We start from the raw sequence: 19,483 nt of genomic DNA on the forward strand, positions 1-19,483 counted from the left end.
TTGTGCTCAGGCATACAGGTCTTGATGGCTTGAAAACAAGTGACCCATTCAAAGCAAACCTTGAACATTTGCATATACTTTTAAATTTGCGTACCACTATTAACTGGGTTAATACACTAAATTATCACATGGGTTTATGACATGAATATCATGGGTAAGTTATAGGATAAATTATTTTAATAACCAGGATCCATCACGTACGTTTCATTTCAATGTGATCTTTGTAATGAGGTCAGTACACTCATTCACATGTGTGCTCTGTAATCAAATGCAAGCAGGACATGAATCCATTGAAAACATTCAGTTTGTATGCACATTCAGAACTTTTGGCTTTGTCAGTCTACTGATCAAAACATGTGCATGCTTTAAACTAAAACAACGATCAAAGTACCTTGATTATTTTCACCAAACCATTGCAAACTTAAATGTACATTTAAACACAAAAATCACTGACTAGTCCCAAAAATTACTGATTATGGTGTAAACGAATACGACCCTACAATGACCAATGAAATACCCTCATACATGTAACATTACAAATAACAAAATGTCCCAGCTGCACAATGGTGTCAAAAGTAACACAAATAGTTTTTGGTGTCCATTTGACACGTAACCTGGTCGATCCTACAAGATGCACAGCACTGAATAACATCTTGAACATTTGTTTTATTAGTTGCCAATCTGTCACACTGCTAATATTTTAGCCACATTGCCAACCATTTTACATATAACATAGTACATGAATTTAACATCGGAAAACTGGACCTACCCAGGAATTATGCTCAACGGTCAATTAAAATCTGTACAAATACAGTTCTCTACATATTCAGCTAAACAACTGAGAGAACACATTTTAATCTGGGAGGCATACAATTTTGTTTTATTTATCCACTTTTAGAAGGTTTGTACACTGCATCTGATGAAAACTGGGCATACGTGTAGTGCAAGTGTGTGATACGTTAAGTGTGTGATACGTTAAGTGTGTGATACGTTAACTGATGATCCTTTAAGGCAAATGATGTGTGGTATACCAAGCCCATAGGAACAATATTTGCAGTGGTAGAGAGGCACAACCTCTAGTGGGGGTTCACAGTCTGCATAGTTGGATGGGGGGTGGGGGGGGGGGGGGGGGGGGGGGGGGGGGGGGGGGGGGGGGTGGTACACTAGCCATATTTTTACCTTTATTTATATAGGGTAGGGCAAAAACCAATACATTTTCGTTGTTGAGAGGAGGGCAGCGTTTCTAAGGGCCTGTATAAATCAGTGCTAATGAGGGCTTGTGCTGTTTAATTTTACTTACCTTGACAACGTCTGGTCCGGTGATGAATAGGTAGGATGTCTCCTGCAAACAACAAAATGAAAGGAATGTGGCTAATGATACCGCAGTACATTGTAAACTACATTTACAGTCCGTTTGTATCAAAAAGAAACCCATTAATTGCAATGTAACTCATTAATTGCAATGTTTTAAACCCATACCAACTAAAGTATCATTTAAAAAAATATATTCTCATGTAAATAAAAATGTTTCTTAACAAATTACATGTACCATCAAATTATACAGATTAAATATCATTTTTAACATAGGGTTGAAAGAAAGAAATGTTTTATTTAATGACGCACTCAACACATTTTATTTACGGTTATATGGCGTCAGACATATGGTTAAAGACCACACAGATTTTGAGAGGAAACCCGCTGTCACCACTACATGGGCTACTCTTTCAGATTAGCAGCAAGGGATCTTTTATTTGTGCTTCCCACAGGCAGGATAGCACAAACCATGGCCTTTGTTAAACCAGTTATGGATCACTGGTCAGTGCAAGTGGTTTACACCTACCCATTGAGCCTTGCAGAGCATTCACTCAGGGTTTGGAGTCGGTATCTGGATTAAAAAACCCATGCCTCGACTGGGATCCGAACCCAGTATCTACCAGCCTGTAGACCGATGGCCTAACCACTACGCCACCGAAGCCGTAACATAGGGTTGAAGACAAATGCTAAAAGTACGCAGCTTCACTTGCACTGTCACTGAAGTTATCAGTAATGCAGTGCACGGAAACTAAAGGTAGAATTACACAAACTTACTTTGGCTGTTCCATCAGATGCCTTCATCCCTGTATCAAGATTTAACCTGTGCAATTTGATGGTAATTTGTAAAGAAACTTTTTATTTACATTGAATTTTTTTGTTCAATGTTAATTGAGTTGGTTTTGGTTTAGAACTGAACAATATATTTTTGTATGAAGTTTAATTTTATTCATTATAAACATACTTGCCAATTCACTGGTTCCCTTTTGATGCAGACAGACTACATTTTGTATATTTGGGCTTTAGCTCATGGTTATTTTCACACCTGGTCACACGAAACAAAGAGCCAAAAACCTATTGCTGTCACATAGGTAACTCCTATCAAACAAGCTGCAAGAAATCTTTTATATGCACATTTCCATAGACAGGACATTACATAACATGACCTTTGATGTACCAAACATGGGGCACTGGTTGTACCTCAAGATAGTGACATCTTTTAGATTTTCTAGACAAGACTACATGTAAGATATGCCACCCAGATGAAATAAGACATGACCTAAACTAAACACTTAATAAAGCAGCTCATCAGATTAAACTTTGAATATATTGTTTTTTAAATCATCTTACCTTGACCATGAAGGTGAAATCTGTCAGAGCTGGAGAATATACAGCGCCACCTATAAAGGAAACAATAATCCATTAAAATCAGACAACATAAATTATAACAATATGAATGAATGGATAAGTTGAAGAAAACTTCAGTTATTAATATCTTAGTAATTAGTATAACAGGATTTCAAAACAAATCATATTTACTTCCTATATTACTTCACAAAACTCTGGCTTAGATCATCAGAATTCGTTATTTATTTTTAGCCCTTTTTTTCACCTGAGCGTATGTGGTATGATATTATGTACAGGAAGTTTACTGGGGACATTGCCATATATTTATTTTATAAAATTATATATTAGGCAAAACTGTGGCAAGTGGATGAAGAGATTTGGCTAATGAATATATGTCATTTACTTGCCAGCAACAAGTGAAATAAAACTTCTGCATTGAGCCCTGACTAAATGTTAGAATTACTTAATGTTTCACAGCCAGTAGCCGATGATTAATCATTCAATGCGCTCTAGTGATGTTGGTAAGCAAAACAAACTTTGACTTTTCTTTTGTTGATGTCAAGCTAATGATATATTTCAAAGTTTAGTTAAAATGGCAGCAGGATTCAAATTTTATGGCAGTGCTCTTGTCATATGCTCTCACGACCAAACTGTCTCTACCTTATTTCTCATGATAGTCATTGGTCATTATACTCAAAGTTCGGACATCTGACTTGACAGTCATTTGTGGGCATATATACACTGGTTGTGTAAGGGAAATGTGAACGGTTGGTGGAAACATGTAAATGATGATCAGCGATGTAAGTCCAACCAATATCCATTGACGAAAATGTCCGTTTATACTTACTAGGCCCATTATTTTGTACTCGCCAGTTGGCTACTACTTTTTAACAAACAGTCACCTGCGAACAAAAGTTACTCATAAATGTTTTACTTGCCATGTAGAGCCCTGTTAGTTTTTAGAGAGGAAACCCACTACATTCTTCCATTAGTAGCAACGGATCTTTTATATGCACCATCTCATAAGACAAGATAGTACATAGTATACCATGGCCTTTGATATACACCAGCTACAGCAAAAAATAGCCCGATGGGCCCACCAATAAGGATCAATCTTAGACCAATCAGACAAGCACTGTCTTGGACACCTCCACTGAACAATCTCAGAGGATGTGCCCAAGACAGTCGTGCCTGAACCATCAATGGATGTAAGCACGAGTTAGCTGGTTGACTGACTGACTGAATAATCTTTAAACGCCTGTCACCGTACTGACCTGCGCATGGTCCCATGATGATCGACAGCTGAGGTATGACACCAGAACACTCAACGTTTCTCTACAAAACAAAACTCACACTCATTAGGTGGCCGTCACTAAACAACAATTTCACAACTTTTTAAATGTCTTACCACACCTACCATAAACGTTTCTGGTGCAGCAACTATAAACCATGTTTCAATGAACTCATGGTAGGACTTGTAGTTTGTCAGAAAGTGATTTAAATACAAGGTTTTAACATCAAACTTTCATGCAAAAGTTGGCTATTTGATTTCATTAATATAATCTAATAACATTATTCATATATATACAAGGTATATATATATAGTCAAACCTGTCGTAGCAGCCACCTGTAATCAGCAGTCACCTGCCTTAAGCAGACACTTTTTTCCCTTCCAAATGATTTATAAAGTAAATGTACCTGTAATAAACGGTCACCTGTCTAACACGGCCACTGGCCATCTAAATCGGATCCCAAATCACTAAAATGTTTACTGTTATATAAAAGGGATATTTTAACAACAGTGATACGGTGCAGCAAATAACCAATCTTCTCACCTTCAGGAATACTAGTATCCATTCAGTCCCAACATCTCAACTGTGTATCAATTAAGAAAGTACGATTCTAGAATGCATCTAATTGCCTCTGGGCAGGCTACGCTTGACATATCTAGATTCACTTACTATGACAATCCATCGCATGAAGTAGGATTTAAATAATTAAATGGAAAAAGAAACCAAACTTGTTGGGAACAGTTAATTTAATACATTCCAGTTGCATTTTTTCTGAAGGAGATGACATGTCAAAAGTTGATTTATAGTTAACTGTGAAGCAGCCATTTGTTAATTAGCAGTAAAGATGGTAAAACAAGAAACAACAACAAATGTTTTAAAGACTCTATATGTGGCAACCTGTTATCAACGGCCACCTGTCTTAAGCAGCCACTTTTATTTACTCCCTTGTGTGACCGCTTAAGACGGGTTTGACTGTGTGTGTGTGTATGTATGGACAGACAGACAGACAGACAGACAGACAGACAGACAGACAGACAGACAGACAGACAGACAGACAGACAGACAGACAGATATAGATATAGATATAAATAAAGATATATGTGGGCACAATTAACACATCAACTTTGAATAACTAAGGCATTGGCAGTTCATTATGTGTATTATGTAATGATGATATATGTTGTTTATGCGTGCACTTTTTGTCCTTGAAGTATATGTAGTAGATTATAGTTCAGGAATAAAGCTCTCTTTAAGTCCTTCAAAAGTGTTTCTCTCTTTAACATTACACTGTAACACAATGTTGATACTGTCGCTGTCACCATGGGAAATGTAATACCTGTATTTTGCCTTTTTACTTCATTAACGTGTGAGAAAATCTGACATACCACTCATCAAACTCTAAATCAGAACTGGTAGGGTTTGATCCTATAATCTACTGCACCTCAGATGGATGTGCTACCACGGAGGTACATGTACATGAAAATCTTTCAAAGGGTGCATTCAAGTTAATACTGGACTTCACACAACCATCACTCATGTAGTTAAAATCTCTGTGGACTGTCAGCAAAACATTCCAGTAATTCTAAATCTTGCCCTTCATCAATTCCTCCCATACATCCTCCCATACATCAGCGCAGCCAGAAGTCAGGCCAATTGACTGTACTATGTCCAGACTGAGTCAGGCCATTAGAACTGTGAGTGGATCGTTAACAGATGACCACTGCACCTCCACGTGTCCGGTTACACTCAGAGTCTAGATCCATAGTGTGTGTGTGTGGGGGGGGGGGGGGGGGGGGGGGGGGGGAAGACGTAGCTCAGTGGTAAAGCACTCACTTCATGTGCAGTTGGTCAGTTTCTCGTTCCAGCCAGTGCACCACAACTGGTACAACAAAGGAAATGATATGTGCTATCCTGTCCATGGGATGGTGTATGTAAAAGATCCCTTACCACAAATGGAAAAAAGTAAAAAAAAGTAGCGGGTTTCCTCTCTAAGACTATATGTCAAAATTACCAAATGTTTGACATCCAATAGCCGATGATTAAAAAAATCAATGTGCTCTAGTGGTTCCCAGTGGGGCTGGCAAGGGTTAGGTGCAGGTCTAACACTCTCATTAGAGCAGTTTATTATGCACCAAACTTCAAGGTCTACTCCAACTGACACTACCATTTCCACAAAACTGTTCCAAGTACCGGTCTGACTATTATACAGCTGGGTCAGTTCAGGATGTTTGTTATTTGTTTAAACTTCATCAGAATATAAATTGAAAAAAAAAAAAAAACGACAAAAAAACACCTAAACTGTGTGATTCATTGAAACTGTTCACACAAACATTTACCATGCTTTTTTTTCAATTCATAAACAAGTGAAGCCAAAAGAAATAATAAACAATCCTTAATAATTAAATCTGAAACATACTTATTAATAAAAGCTTCACCAATTTTATATTTTATTCTGTCAGCGGGTGGGGTGGGAGGTTGTGTTTTTTAGTGGAGGGTGTTTTTGTGTTTTTATAGAGGAGGGTGTTTTTGTGTTTTTATAGAGGAGGGTGTTTTTGTGTTTTTATAGAGGAGGGTGTTTTTGTGTTTTTATAGAGGAGGGTATCTTTGTGTTTTTATAGAGGAGGGTGTCTTTGTGTTTTTATAGAGGAGGGTGTTTTTGTGTTTTTATAGAGGAGGGTGTCTTTGTGTTTTTATAGAGGAGGGTGTCTTTGTGTTTTTATAGAGGAGGGTGTTTTTGAACAATAACACTGAACAATACAAAGTACAAATATAAAATTACATTCTCTGACAACATCTTTTTTTTTTGACACTGATGCTGAAATGAACAAAATCACTTTGTTATGGCTAGATTATTCAGATGCCTTTAAACTAATTGATTATATCATAAATTTAAGTATTCCCTATGAAATCTCTAATAAAAGTGTTTACCTGGAAAATATCTGCATAGCCGGCCAGAGAGTCAACACCTTCTTGAATACGAGCCCCACCGGAATCATTGAGACCAATCACCGGGGCTCCCACTACAATGGCCTGGTCCATTATCTGTGGAAAACATTACATATATATTATAACGGCCTGGTCCATTATCTGTGGAAAACATTACATATATATTATAACGGCCTGGTCCATTATCTGTGGAAAACATTAAATATTTATATTATAAGGGCCTGGTCCATTATCTGTGGAAAACATTACATATATATAACGGCCTAGTCCATTATTTGTGGAAAACATTACATATATATTATAACGGCCTGGTCCATTATCTGTGGAAAACGTTACATATATATAACGGCCTAGTCCATTACCTGTGGAAAACATTACATATATATTATAACGGCCTGGTCCATTATCTGTGGAAAACATTAAATATTTATATTATAAGGGCCTGGTCCATTATCTGTGGAAAACATTACATATATATAATGGCCTAGTCCATTATCTGTGGAAAACATTACATATATATTATAATGGCCTGGTCCATTATCTGTGGAAAACATTACATATATATAACGGCCTAGTCCATTATCTGTGGAAAACATTACATATATATTATAACAGCCTGGTCCATTATCTGTGGAAAACATTAAATATTTATATTATAAGGGCCTGGTCCATTATCTGTGGAAAACATTACATATATATAACGACCTGGTCCATTATCTGTGGAAAACATTACATATATATTATAACGGCCTGGTCCATTATCTGTGGAAAACATTACATATATATTATAATGGCCTGGTCCATTATCTGTGGAAAACATTACATATACAGTCAAACTTCAATAACTCAATCTTGAAAGGGACGAGAAAATAGTTTGAGTTTCAGGGAGTTTAAGTTTTCAAAATTATTATATAAGAGTTCAAATTGGAAACTGTATTCCAGCTGGTTGATTTCCCTTAATATTTTAAGAAGTGTGCGCTTCGCTGCCTACCTCTGAACTCTGAAACTATGCATCCCCAGTTGAAAGACAAATTGATATATCACTGTCACCCCATCCCATCCCACCCCACCCACCCCACCCCACCCCACCCCACCCCACCCCACCCCACCCCACCCCAGTTGTTGGCATCTTTGACGCTGTGGTACATTCATTTTGTGTATATTGTAAAAGCAAGTAAATAACAAAACAAAAAATATAATCCAGATGAATTTTAAATATATGCTTTGGTAGGCTAAATATATTTACTGACAAAAAAAAACGAAAAAAGAAGGCACTTACATGTACATACATATATAAATAACCGAAAGTAAACGATATAATTAACATTGACGTATTATAGATGTCAAAACATGGCAGAACGTAACTAACAAGTAAAACACTGAATGCCGAATAACACTAAGTACTGATAGGAGAGGGCCTCACAAGTTGAATAACTTGTGCCCAATCCTTTTGTGTATTATATACAATAAAACAAGTTTCATATAATCACTAAGTACAATTGTTTTAAACACAATTATTTATGCTTCACACCTCTACTTTCTTTCTCCAATCTGGCTACCAATCCACCATTTATGGGCCTTACTCTATTAAATCTTTATGGTGGGACCAAAGAATTAGGTCGAGAAATCGAGTTTATCAAGTTTTCGAAGGCCGTTATTACTAGTTTGTATAGCAACTCGGCCAGGACCGTCACTTCAGATCGAGAGATCGAAGGTGGAATTATCAAAGTTTTACTGTATATTATAACAACCTGGTCCATTATCTGTGGAAAACATTACATATATATAATGGACTGGTCCATTATCTGTGAAAAACATTACATATATATAATGGACTGGTCCATTATCTGTGAAAAACATTACATATATATAATGGACTGGTCCATTATCTGTGAAAAACATTACATATATATAATGGACTGGTCCATTATCTGTGGAAAACATTACATATATATAATATTGACATGGTCCATTATGTGTGGAAAACATTACATATATATAATGGACTGGTCCACTATCTGTGAAAAACATTACATATATATAATGGCATGGTCCATTATCTGTGGAAAACAATATATATATATATATATATATATATATATATATATACAATATCAACATGGTCCATTATGTGTGGGAAAACATTAAATATAGTAACAGACTGGTCCATAATCTGTGGACAGAATAACATATATATAGTAACGGCCTGGTCCATTATCTGTGGAAAACATTACATATACTAAAAGGCAAAAGTTATTGTGACATGGATTGTTTGGAATAATAAATTTGTGAAACATGAAATATTTGAGAGAAATCCTGTCCAGTGTTCACCATAAAAGGCCAGACATTCAGTTGCAAATCATTGCCACTCTGTGCAGCCTTCAGAAGTCCAGAAGTCAGAAAAACACCATTAGTGAACTGTTTGATGCAATTTTGTCATGCCACGGCTCAGTGAAAATGACAGATGGCGAGTCATAGGGATGCTTAAATCTGGGACCTCGCATTGTGACGTCGCACATCAATTCAACATCCACAGAAACACCATATGGCAACGATATCAACAAAACAACCAGGTCAGGGACCATCCCCGTAGCGGCCGACCACCCGTGACAACCCCTTGCCAACAACACTGCAGGAACTCCGGCTGACCCTTCCTCAGACCTGGAATGGCATTCCCAGGAACTTTCTCCATCATTTAGTGGCCTCAATGAGACGATGGTGCCAGGCCTGTATCAATGCTCAAGGTGGACACACTCGCTACTGACTGTGTGTACTTCGCTCTGGACCTCCTCTAGTGATGTGGCTCATTTGCATATGGCAGGTGCACCCTTTTCATGGACTATTACTCGTTTCCATACGTTCGGACATTTCTCTTTCCATGTTATAATGTTTCGTAAACGGCAGTAAAAACTTATGATCAATTATCTTTGTCTTTTGTATGTTACAATAACTTTTGCCTTTTAGTCTATATATAATATCGACATGGTCCATTACATTTGTATGTGTGGAAACATTACACATAATAATGGACTGGTCCACTATCTGTGGAAAGCATATCATATACATAATAACAGCCTGGTCCATTATCTGTGGAAAAAATTATATATATATAATAACGGCCTGGTCCATTATCTGTGGAAAACATTACACACATGTATATGTATATGTAATATTGACATTATCTGTGGAAAGCATAACATATAAATAAAAATAGACTGATCCATTATCTGTCGAAAACATTACATATATATAACAACGGCCTGGTCCATTATCTGTAGAAAACATTACATATATGTACATGTATATGTAATATTGACATGGTCCATTATGTGTGAAAAACATTACAAAAAAATTAAGGACTGGTCCATTATATGTGGAAAGCATAACATAATATAATAATGGACTGATCCATTATGTGTGGAAACCATTACATACAGTAAACCATCAGATCTATAATTATGATATGGTATAGGTTTTTCACCCTTTAAACGATCATTTCATCTTTCAGTTTGAAATGTGCATCAAGCGCAAAAACGGTGAATTGCCATGAAAGTCGAACATGATCCGTAACTACATGATAAAGCTATAAAAACATTTTAGCTCAAAATCTTGAGGCATATGCATGGGTATATATAGGTGTGAGTGTGTGTGTGTGTGTGTGTATATATATATATATATATATATATACAGTCAAACCTGTCTTAAGCGGTTACACAAGGGAGTAGATAAAAGTGGCCGCTGAAGACAGGTGACCGCTAATTACAGGTTTCAACGTATACATGTATATATAGTCTTTAAAACATTTGTAGTTTTTTCTTGTTTTACCGTCTCTATGTCTCCTTCAGAAAAAAAAATGCAAATGGAATGTATTAAATCAACCGTTCTCAACAAGTTTGTTTTCTTTTTCTATTTAATTATTTAATTTCATGTGGTGTATTGTCATAGTAAGTGAATCTACAAATGTCAAGTGTAGCCTACCCAGAGGCAATTAGATGCATTGCAGAGTCATACTTTCTTAATTAATACATAGTGGAGATGGGACTGAATGCATGGGTACTAGTATTCTTGAAGGTGTGAAGATCGGTTATTTGCTGCACCTTATCTCTTTTGTTAAAATATCTCATTTGTATAATAGTAAACATTTAATGTGGCTGCTTAATACAGGTATTTCAGCAATTTGGGATCCAATTTAGGTGGCTGCTGGCCACGTTAGACAGGTGACCGCTTATTACAGGTGCATTTACATTATAAATCATTTGGGAGTGAAAAAAGTGGACACTTAAGGTAGGTGACCGCTGATTACAGGTGGCCGCTATGACAGGTTTGACTGCACCTCACAGAAAAAAGTTTTTAAGCACGAAATAAAAAGGTCTCAATGCAAATTTTGACATACCATATTTGTGCAAATTATTTCATAATGTGTATCAATTACAATGACCAAAATATACTTTCTTTATATTCCTTCATTACCCCGGTACCATTATATATGTAGATTTATCATTATATATGTAGATTTACCGTGTGCAATGCATGCACAGGAACACATGCACAGGAACGTTTATACATACATGTAAATGTATTGCCCGACAGATGAAGAGAAAGGAGGAGTCACAAATATTCTTGTATCCATGATTTTATTATTTTTACGTATTCTCTTTCTAGTTCAGGCTCAGTCTAAATAGATATTTTATTCTGTGGTGATATCATACAAATGTAATAGGCAAACCACAATTTATATAGATGAGGAAAAAAACAGCTGTTTAACGACACTTCAGCACATTATAAACTATGGATACTTGATGGTTAACACTTGGGTTATTTTCACAATTGGTTGACAGAGATAAAGAGATGAAACCTGCCACCACCACATACATGTATGCTACTCCTGCCAATAAAATATTAAAGTCCTTTTCGTTTAACGACAGAACTAGAGCATATTGATTTATTATTGGCTTTTGGATGTCAAACATTTCATAATCCTCCAAGATGGTCTTAAACAAAGCACTCTACATTTTTCTATCCACAGCAAAGGATCTTTTATATGCACTTTCCCAAAGACATGACAGCACATACCATGGCCTTTGATAAACCAGTCATGGGGCACAGGCTTGGACAGGGAAAACCCCAATCAGAGAATGAGTTCATTGAGGGGATTTGATCCTATGACCCAGGCATCTCATGTGTGCACTCTACCGACTGCGCTAGATCCCACCCCTTGCTGCCAATAAAGTAACAAGGCATCATTTAGGCTAGTCACTTCCCATAGACAAGACAGTAGAGAATACAGAATTTGAAATAGTTGGAACAAGAAAACAAATCTGAATCCATTGAGGAAGATCGATCCTACGACCAATCGCACCTCAGGCACACACTCTAAACCACTCAGCTGCATCTTGCCCCTTCTCATATAAATAAATGCCAATAGTTCATTCAGCATAAAAATTTACTGTGTTCAATACAACATTGATTAAGCACCAGCTACATGTATTTATTTAGTTTTATTTTAGTTTTAGTTTTTGCATCGAGTCCACGACTCCACACCAGCCATACAAGAATTCCAAACCATTCAAACAAACGGTTCAGAATAAGGTCGAAATAAACAACAATACATGCACCGCATTGCCAATTATAGACTACTTCGGAGTTCCGAACTGTGCAAGCGCGATATTCCGGAAATGGGTTATAGCGAAATCAGAACCACAAAAAAAATTAACTCGTCCCAAAACGTAAGCAGTTTAAATCAAAATTAAACTGTATTTTTCAAATAATTTCACATCATACAAAGCACTTGTAAGCCCTGTATTACTAAATATGTTTATTTCCTTTAATTTGTGAATTTGTGAATTGGCATGAAGCAAAAACTTTAACACTTTTCTTTAGAATGATAATCGAAAATATGCTACTTTGGGTTAATGATTTCATTATTATTATTTTATTGTATTATTTTTTTGGGGGGGGGGGGGGGGGGGGTGTCTGAGTTGTTTTGTTGTTGTTTTTCTTTAGAGGGGAGGGTTAATGACGGACAAGTTTAAATATTAAAACAAGTATACCCCTCTATTTTTTAGGATGAATTTTATTTGTAGATGCAGGACATTGCATTTCTGGACATTTAATTTTCACAATTTTCAGGCGGAATATACCCTCGGTTTACCTTAGAAATTCCGGTGTTTGGCACTCTCGACATGTCCGCTACACAAACTCAATAAGAAACTGCTTTGATCCCATTACAAATTTTCCTGCACCAATCTAATTAAAATTCGCTCCACTATTACATGTGGATCTAACAGCAGCCCCTTAGAGCTTATGTCCAGTTGACCTTTCATTCGACCAATCAAAACCTTACTTGCAAAATCTTGCCAGTGATTTGAAAAGAATTAGAAAACATTCGGAATTATTATTATTACAAAATGATTCGGGTGAATTACGAAGTATGCAGGAAACTAATTTCAATATAACATTTTATATAAAATTCGTTTTAAGACGAGAAAAAAACATGATGGTATAGCCATAAAATCTGTTTATACTAGTATACAATCCAGAGTTTATTACTGCACGTTTCCCCCTGGTTTTTTTAATGTTGAAATAGACCAACAAGTTCGCCTATTGCATAAATAGTCTCGACCGATATTTCTAGAATTTGTATGCTCCCAAATAACGCTATAAAAGGCGATGTGTAATTGGTCGATATTTAAATTGTTATTTATAGATGAAATGTCACCTGGACATGGGGTTCCATGCAATGCTGTTAGATCTACAGTATGGCGAGACCAGTAGAGCTAATTTTAATCAGATTGTTCCTGCACATGCATCTACTAACTGTTCTTTAACATTTAGTCAATTAAATGTTAATTGCATGTATATTTAATACATCAATTTAATTGGGAAACAAATGGGAAAACTTGCAGATGGACAACCTAATTAGTGAAAAACCGACCATGCAGTGGGAATTCCCTGACCTCATTTTATGTCACACATGTGTTGCGTGAGCTCACATAGATAAAGCGAAAACTAACTTTACAAAGAGTCTACTTATCCTTTTTAGTAATGTGCTGGATCATAATGTTCTAAACAGCTTTTCCTCGATTATTCAAGGTTTTCAGAAATTTACTTCACGGACACCAACATAAAATACCATGATTTACGAATAAATGCCTAATGTTTTAAATGCCTTCAAAATGGAGGGGCGCTTATACAAAGACATGGGCCTACTTCGGGTTAAATACGGTACTCAATATAATAATCATGGGCCTACTTCTGGTTAAATACGGTACTCAATATAATAATCAGGGGCCTACTTCGGGTTAAATACGGTACTCAATATAATAATCAGGGGCCTACTTCGGGTTAAATACGGTACTCAATATAATAATCAGGGGCCTACTTCGGGTTAAATACGGTACTCAATATAATAATCAGGGGCCTCACACATACACGCACGCATGCTTGCTGCAGACTACGGGAATTACAAAAATTGCAAGTGTACAAAAGGGATAAACAGGCACTTTGTGTTTGGAAATTTTGGTTGCCCGGCAGACGAGTGAATTGTAAACTTTGCTCGTCCAAGCAATTTGTTACTCATCTGGGGCGAGTGGACAAGTACTTTTGGCCAGCCCTAAGAACCATGCCAAAATGGCCCCAAATGAAAATTGAACCAAACTGGACAAAACAGAACATAGCGTTGGCTGAAACAGCACCACAATCTATGGCTATATCGCTAAAACAGAACCAAATTTGTTTTCAAATGTACAATGTATGGCTAAAACGGTATCATTACAAGCTGTAAATGATGATATCTTCAATAAAACAACAACTATATTAATCATTTATTACTTTCTTTTATTTTTATGTCTATATAGGGGAGATAAAAGTATTAGCAGCTACATGTAGCTAGAAGTCGGTGAAATGCAATCAATTTCACCAATACATTGAAATGCCATTACAGCTAAAAAGAAAATAATAATAATTAAAAACTTTTTTTTAAAAGGTATCATTTTCCCCATACATTAAGGTGCCATTATTGCCAAATCGGTTCCATTTTCCTAATTCCCAGAAAACAGGGCCAGTCAAAAGTCAATAGTTCCTAAAAATTATTTGTTTATGTTGAAAGTATGGTGCCGGTGTGTTTTGAATAGATTCTTCTATTAAATACTTGAGGGATGTCACTTGAATTTTGTAAATTTATATGAAAGAAATGTGAATAAGGTAGTCTTGATTTCAACATGTATTGATTTGTCAATCAAGGTTTGGGGTTTGATTTCATTTGTTTGCCATATGATGTTGATCACTTACCAAGTGTCCGTAATAATGTTTTTGTCATTATATGTATGTATGTATGTATGTATGTATGTATGTATTGATGTATGAATATCTATATATTGTATGTATGTCGAGGATGACTGTTACATACATAGATATTAATGAACTGGCGCAGGGGATAATTAAATCCTTTCTGGCCTCACAAACTGTCCCATGCCGTTGCTGGGACTCGAACCTGTGGCACCGAATCGCCCGCAAATTGCAAGACTAACCACGATACGCTCTGAGCTATCGAAGCTTCCATAAAAAGGAAGTTCTTTAACTCAACCATATGCATGGGGCCTACAATTTACGCGGTCGATCCCGCTTACGTGCATGAAACAGTGGGCAGACCTGGCACTGGCTAGTATGTATTGATGTATGAATATCTATATATTGTATGTATTTCGAGGATGACTGTTACATACATAGATATTAACGCACTGGCGCAGGGGATAATTAAATCCTTTCTGGCCTCACAAATTGTCCCATGCCGTTGCTGGGACTCGAACCTATGGCACTGAATCGCCCGCAAATTGCAAGACTAACCACGATGTATGTATGTATGTATGTATGTATGTATGTATATGTATGTATGTATGTATGTGTGTGTGTGTATATATATATATATATATATATATATATATATATATATATATATATATATATATATATATATATAAAAATATTGCTAAACAAAAGTATATTTTCTATAGGCTAACGGACTAGTAGGAATTCTGGCAGGCTAGTAAATTTGAGTTGGTTCTGGTCCGGCAGACTAGTGAAATATTTTCCATTTTTGCACCCAATATTTTTGTGCAAAATAAATTTAAAAAACAACATATGTGAAGTTCTGTATATGTCTAGTCTGTGTGGGAACTAGGAAGCAAACACAATGTATGTGAAGTTCTGTATGTGTCTAGTCTGTGTGGGAACTAGGAAGCAAACCAACGTATGTGAAGTTCTGTATGTGTCTGGTCTGTATGGGGTCTTGGTGTGAAAACAACATATGTGAAGTTCTGTATGTGTCTAGTCTGTGTGGGGTCTTGGTGTAAAAACAACATATGTGAAGTTCTGTATGTGTCTGTGTGGGGTCTTGGTGTGAAAACAAAATATGTGAAGTTCTGTATGTGTCTGGTCTGTGTGAGGTCTTGGTGCAAAACCAATGTATGTGAAGTTCTGTATGTGTCTGTTTGTGTGGGGTCTTGGAGTAAAAAAATACATGTGAAGTTCTGCATATGTCTGGTCTGTGTGGGGTCTTGGTGTGAAAACAACGTATGTGACATTCTGTATGTGTCCAAAACCAAATATCCCTTGTACAAGTGAAAGTGTGCAGTTTACCTTACAGATTTTCTTAGCATGTGCTCCAGAGAGACTTCCTCCAAATACTGTAAAGTCCTGCAAACAAACCAAACATGTCATACACTTAACCAAAAATAATGAAAGCTATGTAGCCTACTTTAAAAAAGACATAATTTTTCAGCATTTTAGGGGGGTATGAATTTTTTTTTATATGGAAAGATTTTTAAAAATGCATTTCTGTTAATTGTAGATATATGTATATATATATATATATATATATATATATATATATATATATATATATATATATATATATATATATATATATATATATATATAAACTGACGATCAAAAGTATACCAATTATTTTTATTATAAATAAACACAATACATGTTCATGGAAGGTTAGATAGGTTCCAGTATTGTTCGTTATAATGCAATCAATCACGAATAGTCGCACATTTCTGCGTTTGGGTGATGCCGCACATGCAAATTGAGTTTATTCATCACATTTATACTGCACGAGAAATATGATACTCGTGCACATAAGGGTGTAAAAAAGGGTGCCATTGCTTAGAACATGCTTCAGTCAACAGTAACACACCAGAGAACATGGCAAGGCTAACTGCTGAAGAAAGAGAAAGAGCTATTGGTATAGTGCAGTTGGGTGCGAGTTATGCCCATGTGGCAAGAATCCTGAATTGCACAAAATTGATGATCACCAGGTTGATATAGCGTTACAGGGTGATTGGCAGGACTGCAGACAGACCATGAAGTGGAAGACCCCGCGTCACAACAGCCAACGAGGACCGCCATCTTCGCATCTTACACTTACGTAACAGATTCCTCACTATGACATCATCTGCAGCGACTGGCCTTGGACATGTCATCAGTCGTCACACTGTACGTTGTCGACTACGACAGCATGGTATCAGGGCCTATCGACCATTCAGAGGGATGACATTGACAAGGCAACATCGACTTCGACGTTTACGTTGGGCACGTCAGTTTCAACGTTGGCAACATCAGTACTCTTTTCTGCTGAGAGCAGGTTCCAGTTATTCAGAGTTGATAGCAGGACTCGGATATACTGACGTGCAGGAGAGAGAACAGCTCTGTGCTGTGTTCAGGAGACTGAACTGTTTGGTGGTGGATCTGTGATGGTTTAGGGCGGTATCTGTGGCCAACAGTGAACAGACCTTATTGTCATTGATGGAAATCTGTCCGACGTCAGGTCCATGTTTGCATACTTGCACATGGTGGACATACACACTATTGAAACATGTTCTTTGTGGTCAAATTTATTCACCTTCGTTATACGTGGTCCTTTATGAAATCACACATTTCACCCCTAGTGCTGTTGTGAACTGTGATATTATCATTTTATGGGTTTTATTGAGTATACTCGTGTTTATTTATCACCAGATTATTATACTTTCAAAATATAACATTTGCATCAACTTGTGCTTTGTGTTGTTTTTAATACTTTGAAAAAATAATTGGTATACTTTCTTTTGATCGTCAGTGTTTATATATATATATATATATATATATATATATATATATATATATATATATATATATATATATATATATATATATATATATATATTAGCAATATATATTTTAGCAATGTCAAATTATATGGTATTGCAATTTCAAGATTTTTAAAAATTGTCAATAAATAGTCCAATTTTAAAGTCATATCAGGTATAATTGAAATATGCATTTCATGTACCACTTTTTATTTGTTAGGTTATTGCCTCCAAAATGTCATGGTTCCCCCCCATCCATCCCCCCCCCCCCCCCGAGTTCATTACCTTACATGTTACATATAGCAAACAGACATTACATAATCTTAATCTGAAAATACTATATAACATATTAATATCAGAATGAAACAGAGCAATTACAAAGTGGAAATAAAATATAGACTAAATAAAGATATACGGTAAGGATAAAAAATAACTAGATATACTTCAAAAACTGGCATCATGATTTTAAAAAATGAAATAAAAGTACCAAGTGTCTTAACTGTAGCCAGACCTGTCATGGGTTTTTTCAAATACGATTTTTATGTTAACGAGTGATGTGTGAAAACCATATTCGCAATTCGTAAAAATATGGTTTTCACAGATCACTCGCTGACATAAAAATCGTATTAAAAAACCCCACCATGAAATGGTCTATCTATTATAAACATCTTTCCTAATTTTTGACAATAACTTTCGCTTTTTGTTTATATCTTTTGCTCATCCTATTGAAAACACTTAACGCCATGATATATTTCTCCGATGGAACTTTTCCAGAAAATTTACTTAACCATAGACTTTTTAAAATAAATTTGAATAAAAATTATCTTTATTTAATTATTAAATTAACATTTATTTAATAATACTGCTGTGTAAACATACCTGACAAAGCGATCCTTAAAAAACCCTCCACAAAAACGAGACGAAGGGAGATAATTTAATCATGAACTTTTACAAAAAAAGTAAATATGATTTCTGTATTTGCCTATAGGTAAAGTGAAAATTTGACTTTACACAGGATATCACTTTTATGGTTTCTGTAGATCTACATATTTCATTGCTCAAGTGTTTTTACTATTTATAATTCCCAAGAAAGCTGTGATTCTATTCATCTGGATAAAATCACCTTTTTCAGTTTTTGTAATAACCAATCTTCTATAGTACTCCAGAGTTTGACGACTTTAGGGACGTCATAAAATAGATGCTAAAGTGTTTCTGGCTTCTCAGAGCAATAATTATAAACATTAGAATCATTTAATTTTATTTTGTGTAAAAGGTATTTGTTGGTATAATTCTATGTAACAGTGTTGGGTCATTCAAAGAGCAGAATGGTAAAGTGTAAACTGTAGTACTTTGCCCATTCTGAAGAGGTAAAGCCACATCCTTCTTGTGAATATTAATCCATGATGTCGGAACAATAGAATTAGTATTTTATAGAAAGGTTTGCTTCCCGATTTG

At 35.9% G+C, this 19,483-nt stretch overlaps 1 protein-coding gene across 1 annotated transcript in view; it reads right to left on the reverse strand.

Annotated features, from left to right (window-relative positions):
- LOC121374423 (propionyl-CoA carboxylase beta chain, mitochondrial-like) overlaps window positions 1-19,483 on the reverse strand; it is a 95,437-nt gene that overhangs the window by 67,430 nt on the left and 8,524 nt on the right. Inside the window, exons 4-8 of the mRNA XM_041501528.1 lie at window positions 16,533-16,589; window positions 6,879-6,992; window positions 3,933-3,993; window positions 2,662-2,711; window positions 1,301-1,342 (exon numbers count right to left, since the gene is read on the reverse strand). Of these exons, the coding sequence (XP_041357462.1) occupies window positions 1,301-1,342; window positions 2,662-2,711; window positions 3,933-3,993; window positions 6,879-6,992; window positions 16,533-16,589 (324 nt within the window). The remainder of the gene's footprint in view (window positions 1-1,300; window positions 1,343-2,661; window positions 2,712-3,932; window positions 3,994-6,878; window positions 6,993-16,532; window positions 16,590-19,483) is intronic.

This window comes from Gigantopelta aegis, chromosome 1 (assembly GCF_016097555.1).
Source record: "Gigantopelta aegis isolate Gae_Host chromosome 1, Gae_host_genome, whole genome shotgun sequence".
Lineage (NCBI taxonomy): Eukaryota > Metazoa > Mollusca > Gastropoda > Neomphalida > Peltospiridae > Gigantopelta > Gigantopelta aegis.